Source organism: Lipotes vexillifer, unplaced genomic scaffold (assembly GCF_000442215.2).
Source record: "Lipotes vexillifer unplaced genomic scaffold, Lipotes_vexillifer_v1.1 scaffold525, whole genome shotgun sequence".
NCBI classification, from domain to species: domain Eukaryota; kingdom Metazoa; phylum Chordata; class Mammalia; order Artiodactyla; family Lipotidae; genus Lipotes; species Lipotes vexillifer.
The window spans coordinates 2,400,226-2,406,928 of NW_006786891.1; the positions used below are offsets into that span (position 1 = coordinate 2,400,226).

A 6,703-nucleotide genomic window follows, 5' to 3' on the forward strand; every position below is an offset into this window, starting at 1 on the left:
TCCCTCCCTGCCTTCCTGCCTTCCTTCCTTCCTTCCTTCCTTCCTTCCTTCCTCCCTCCCTCCCTCCCTCCCTCCCTTCCTTCCTTCTTTCCTTCCTTCTTTCTCTATCTCCCCCCACCTCGCTCCCTCTCTTACTCTGTCTCTCAATTTTAGAAGCCAGAACCTTCTAAGGGAATCTATTACATTCTCTTAGGGAGTGGTTTAGGCTGGAAAATCTTAATCTTGAATTCTTATCTCTTTGCCACTTCCCACCCCCCAAATCCTCCCACTGGATATTTAGAACTCCTTGTAAACTTCACAGGATCAAGATGCATTGAGATCTGTAGGAGGTGTTGGAGGAAAAGGGGGACTGGGGATGTTAAAAATCAGGGCAACAAAAATACCTATGATGTCATTTACCCTGACTTCTGAACCACTAGCAGCAGCCTTTTAACTTGGCTGGTGTGAAACCTCACCTCTCCCAGCCTGCGTTATCACTTAACCCCAAATGTAGGCCTCAGAGCGTCTTCCATCAGAGCGATCCCCACTCCTTCCCCACCTCCCTACAGCCCTATCTCTCCCTCCTTCTCTGACTTTTAGCGTAGCCAATTAAACCTGAACAACGGGTGGATAGAGGAAATATGCTGCATCTATGGAATGGTACAGCAGGGACCAGTTTCACTGTTAATTTAAAATGCTAGAATTAATTAGGTAGTGTAAATGAAGAATTTAATAAGCACTCTTTACAACCACAAGTTCTACTTTTATTAAACACTGCTACCAAATGAGGGCAAATATCTCTGGTCTCTCTATATTTCCCTGCCTCATTCCCATAAGTTCTCTGCAAATAAAATTCTTTTCCCCCCTGAATTAAAAAAAATGCATAATTATAAATTTATGCCTGCATTGTATTTCTGCTTTCAACCCGTTAAAGCTTCTTCTAAGCTCAGATGCTACTGTATGTCTCTGCTTGTGCTGGAGAGGGTGCTAAACAAACCAAAGTTGACAATTTTGGTTTTGTATACCAAATTAAAGGCTGTCTTCGAAGCTGTCACTCTTATTCAAATACACTCAGTGAACTACCAAATTAGCATTCTTTCAGTAAAGGAATCTGCTTGTTTAAACATGTGTCTTTAGAAAACAAGGAACAACACCACGAATCAGTACTTCTCAAAAATCTTACTATAGTTCTAAAGGAACTCTTTTGAAAAGGTGATTAATAATATTCACTAATATAGCTGGCAGAGTCCCTATTTAGAAGGTAAGGCTACACCAAAAATACATTTTCTATACAGGAGTGGGAGGGAGAATCATATGGTTAACTGGTTTTAATTTGGTTTGAATTATCATCCTATTATATAAAGATTCTTCAGGAATCTAAACATTGGCTTTCTGAGAGCATAGGCAGTTCTGTCAAAGGGTGGATGATCCAGGGCTCTGGGATAAGAACACCAAAGCCCTGGCCCATTTGGAGACCTTGATAAAATTTCTCTGTTCTAGCCATTCTCCTTGAAACATACTAACTGTACCTATAAGAATAACACGCCCCCCCATTACTGAGAGACTGCTATGCAATAGGTATTGTGCTAGGCAGTATATATCCAGTCTCTCATTTAATCCTCACAGTAAGCCCTTTGAGATAAGTATTCTTTTCCAATTTTACAGAAGAGGAAATTATGTTTAGATGGTTACGTGACTTATATTTTCGACAGTTATTTTAGTTTTATGATTTTGCAAAATACTTAATATAAATGGGGGACAAATTAACAAGTGAATTAGAAGAAATGGAGACTATATATAGCTACATGCACATAAATACACTGGATTCTCTGATTTAAAAATCAAGATAATGTATCTCTGGATTTTAGAGTTTCCTTTTTCTTATATAGGCCAGCTGCTCTTCAATTAAACTGTCCAGAGAGAGGGAAACAAAAGTCAACACCCAAAAATGACAAATACTCAAAGCTTAGTGTGAATGATTTTGGGACGGGAGCATCAGAGAGCAGTAGCTTCACTGCCGTCACTATGTAGTCCAGTATTTTTCTAAGAAAACATTCCCACTTCCAGAAGGATTACAAGGAAACTACCCTCATCCCCAGCCCCAAAGGATAATAGCGTCAGTATCTGGCAAACATTAAGTCCTCAATAAATGGCTGTCAGTTAGAAAAAAATCAGAACCTAAAACTTTCAAGTATTGAAGTATAGGGTATTGTTTCACTTTCAAGTAAAAAGTCTCTGACTTCTCAGAGAGTATCTTCACAACAAACAAATAAATAAGATAAAATACCTTCATCAAGCATCTCCCTCCTACTACAGGCTAGTTTTATTCCAGAATCATCTGCTATCCTTGGGGCCTATTTCTCCCAGGGACAATGGGCAGTTGTGACCACAATGGCCCCCTTTAAAAGACAGTCTCAGATACATGGAAATACACTGGACACACACAAACCAAATGTTTGAGAGGAAAGGGATAAATAGATAAAAACTAGTATAGGGAGGGCAGAGGGCAGAACTGAGAACTAAAGAACAAAGGGTAGGGGTGGCTGATTAAGAATAAAAGAGGACACAGCCAAAGGATTATTTCACATAAACTAAAGCTGAGGAGGCTCCAAAATCTTTATCTGCTTCCCAGTCCTACCAGTTTTCAATATGGTTTCATGTAGTACACATACGCATATGAGTTTATGACTGTGTACCCACGCTGACCTTGAATGCAGGACACACGCTGCAGACGCTCAAAAGGCATCACCACACATATGCATTTCTGCTAAGATCTGCACATCTAATGGAACAACGCAGCTGTGAATCCCAAGCCTAGAATATCGAAGAAGAGCATACCTGTAATTTTGTCTCTCACGAGTTTGCAGGATTCTATTTCACCAATGCTCCCAAAGAGACTCCTGAATTCCTCTTGGGTCATATTCTGGGGTAAATAGTTGACTATGAGGTTGGTTTTGCTGTCATCTGTGGCTGCCCCTGTCTGCATGGGAGAAGGACAGTTTCTATTGTTGCTGGAGGGTCCATTGCTTGTATTGGATGTCGGGCCATTTGATACCTGAGGCTCCATGGTGCTAATTATCTAAATAAAAATAAAAATAGTAAGCCTTTTGATATCTCAAAGACACAAAGTCTCTTTCAAGATTTTATTTTATTTTTTGTAAAGAAAGAGAACAAGATAAAGCAGGATGGAGCAAAAGAGATGGGGTTGTGAACACAGCCAATTTAGAAACATGTTTTTAACCAAAATGTTAAACTCCCCTTGCTATTTTTAGGCCAGCACCCCCGCCCCCCCCCCATAGATTTTGAGCACAGACTAGGATGCAGTGGGAACTCTCCCACTATTTTGTTAATGAAAAGCTAATTCCTGTTTTCATTACACAATCACTCTCAGAAATGTATACTTAAGCCACACCAAAGTATAATTAAAATGTAAAGTAATAATCATGATTAAAATTATAGTTCCATTAAAGCTAAAAAAGCTAAATATAGAGGGCTATGCTCACAAGTTTAAATACAGTACCTGTTTATTAACTGTCTCATAAAGTAAAATGACATTAAATTAAGTGGGGTTGTTCCATATGGGAAGGGTTTAGATTTTCACTGATACTTAATACTGATCAAACTTCAGATTTCATAAAGGCATGCTGGGGAGCTACAAAGTTATCTAATAATTTTTCTCCCCAGCGCCTCTGTTACTATTTCTCCTGGACCTCAAATAAAATAAAAAACATGAAGGAAAAGTTCTCTCTAGGTCTCCTCTTTAAGTCTAGCACAGCCCCAGGCTGTCCTCTCACACATTACTTAAAAAGGACTTTCAGGGGCTTCCCTGGTGGCGCAGTCGTTGAGAGTCCGCCTGCCGATGCAGGGAACACGGGTTCGTGCCCCGGTCCGGGAAGATCGCACGTGCCGCGGAGCGGCTGGGCCCGTGAGCCATGGCCGCTGAGCCTGCGCGTCTGGACCCTGTGCTCCGCAACGGGAGAGGCTACAACAGTGAGAGGCCCGCGTACCGCAATAAAACCAAAACCAAAAAAAAAAAAGGACTTTCACTGTATCTAAACAGTTAATAAAACAAATATTTCCACGAATGTGCGAACTGTTTGAGGCAGCATGCATGGAAATAAAAGAGATAAGTCTCAGTCTCTACCCACAAGGGGCTTACAGTCCACAGAGGACACAGAAGGCTACAGTAGGACAATGGGCCTGTAACAGAGGAGCAATTAAACCTGCTTAAAGGATAGGGGCATTCAGGAGAGTCCCAAGAAGATACTGATAGAATAAGGTTTCACATGAAAAATGGGTTTAAGCTCATGGAGCCAGGTCCTAAAGATGCCTTGTATAGAATGACAAACATGGAGAATCACACAACTACAGAGCCAGAAGGCACGTCAGGGAATAAAATTCAGTTCAAAACTCTCATGTTTGAGATGAATTCCAGAGACATCCAGCGACTTCTCTGTCATCACAGGAAAGTGGGGCAGAGTCTGGGCCTTTACCCAGTTTTCCTGTCCCCAAATGCAGCTCATCAGTCCCACTTTTCCATTCTATCCTAGCACCATCCCTTATTCATCCTTCATGGTGTGGTTTCTGTCTTATGTGAAATTGACCATCACCTCCTTGGAAATGGAATCATGCTCTGCCATTCACTAGTTGTGTGACCTTGGGTAAGGGATTTAAATTCTGGGAGCCTTAGTTTTCCTCATTTGAAAGAGGAGAACAATGCCAACTGCCTTGCAAGGTGGTAAGAAGGATCTGGTGACAGGATGTATGTAAAGTGCCTGAATAGTTGTGGGAACATAACCACAATCATTGATATTTATTGAAGTCATTCTGCCAGTCACCTGATGTGACTTCTCTCACTGACTCCCCACAAGAAAGCAGTGAGCCATATTCTAATATCCTCTACATTTTATAGACAAGGAAACCAAAGCTTAGCAGATACCTGATTACTAGTCGCTTCCATTACTACCATTTGGCTGCTCAGAGAATTTTGGGGAGATAAGCATGTTTATCTAATATACACGTAGCAAAATGTACAAATCTTAAGGGTACAACTCAAAGAAGGTTTACAAAGTAAACACCACTCACACCTAAGTAACCACCTTTCAGATCACAATACATGACCAGCATTCCAGAAGCCTTTCTTGTGTCCTCACCCCTGTTATTCATACCACCCCCAAAGGTAACCACTACTCTTGATTTCTAATCCATAGATTTGTTTTATCTGTTTTTGAACTTTACATACATGGAATCACACACTACATACTCTTTTATGTCTTTTCACACATTATGTTTGGGTGTCATCCATGTTGTGTGATGTAGTAGTAGGCTGTTCTCCACTTGCTGTAGAGAATTCCATTGTATGAAAATATTACATTTTATTTATCTCTTCTACTTTGATGAGCATTTGGGTTGTTTCTAGTTTTTAACTATTGTAGATAATGCTGCTATGAGCATTATATACATGTCTTTTGGTGTACACACACACACACATTTCTGTTGGGAATATTCCTGGAAGTCTATTTTTTGGGTCATAGGGTGTATTCTGCTTTAGTACATACTGTCAATAGTTTTCCTAAGTAGATGTACCAGTTGACACTCCCACCAGCAGCGCATGAAAGTTCTAGTTGCTGTTCATCCTCACCAACCTTCAGAGACCGTTTTTTGCTTTTGTTTTGTTCTGTTTTTTGCTTATTTACTCATCTGAAACATAGTGGTAGTAAAAAGGGAATGAGTTTTTAGCCAAGGGAAGAGCTGACTTAAAATTCTAGTTCTATTACTTATTAGCTCTGTGATCTCAGGCAAGTTATTTCAATACTCTTAAGCCTCAGTTTCCTCTTTGTAAACTGGAATAAAGCCTACTGTGCAAGGTTATTTATATGTATAAGTTGCCTAGAACATATAGTGGCTAGAAGCATCATAAGTATTATTCCTCATCATGCTCTACATAGGTGAGCATTACTGTAATCATTTCTTCTTCTGATAATCACAAATGGGATATGAAACCAAAAGAAAAAAAAAAGAAGTCTCAAGAGGAGTCATGGAAATAAGGCAGGTTGAGGAAGGTGGGAAGCTTCTAAGATTCTTTGCCATCATGTAGGTAACATAAGTAGCTCCACTTAAATCATCACAACTTTCTTGTCTTCAGGTCAATTGTGGGATTGCGTTAGGCTGGTCCAAACAGCAAGGAGAAAGCAAAGGGTTCCTGAGAGGAATCGTAAATCAAGCTCTCCTCAGCACTGATAGAAAATGGACCCAGTAAATCCTATTCAGCTGCTCTGCCCTTGAGGCAAGGGCCCAGGAAAGAATGAGGGTGATGTGCCCAGGGGATGGGGTCACGCTAATGGAGATGCTGTTACAGAGCATCACTGAAACTGCTGGCTGTGAGGCAGGTTTCTGCTCTGCCAAGCCGTCGGCCTCCTGGGTCTGTGCAGTGCCTCCGTTTGCTGTGTCGTCTCACTGCTTCACTGAGTCAGGTGTCCAGGCAACAAACACAAGAAGCACTGCCAACTCAATAAAGAACTTAAAAAACAGAATTTATTGGCTTCCCTGGTAGTGCAGTGGTTGAGAGTCCGCCTGCCGATGCGGGGGACACGGGTTCGTGCCCCGGTCCAGGAGGATCCCACATGCTGCGGAGCGGCTGGGCCCGTGAGCTATGGCTGCTGAGCCTGCGCGTCCGGAGCCTGTGCTCCGCAACAGAAGAGGCCACAACAGTGAGAGGCCTGCG

General features: G+C 41.5%; 1 protein-coding gene across 6 annotated transcripts in view; it reads right to left on the bottom strand.

The window, feature by feature from the left end:
* The window catches only part of ELAVL4 (ELAV like RNA binding protein 4), a 92,940-nt gene that overhangs the window by 49,802 nt on the left and 36,435 nt on the right, over positions 1 to 6,703 (bottom strand). For 5 of the 6 annotated variants that reach the window (XM_007459644.1, XM_007459643.1, XM_007459645.1 and 2 more), the window contains exon 2: positions 2,818 to 3,058. In XM_007459644.1, the coding sequence (XP_007459706.1) occupies positions 2,818 to 3,058 (241 nt within the window). Of the gene's footprint in view, positions 1 to 2,817; positions 3,059 to 6,703 lie in introns of those variants that run through there. The other variant, XM_007459646.1, reaches the window with a different exon arrangement.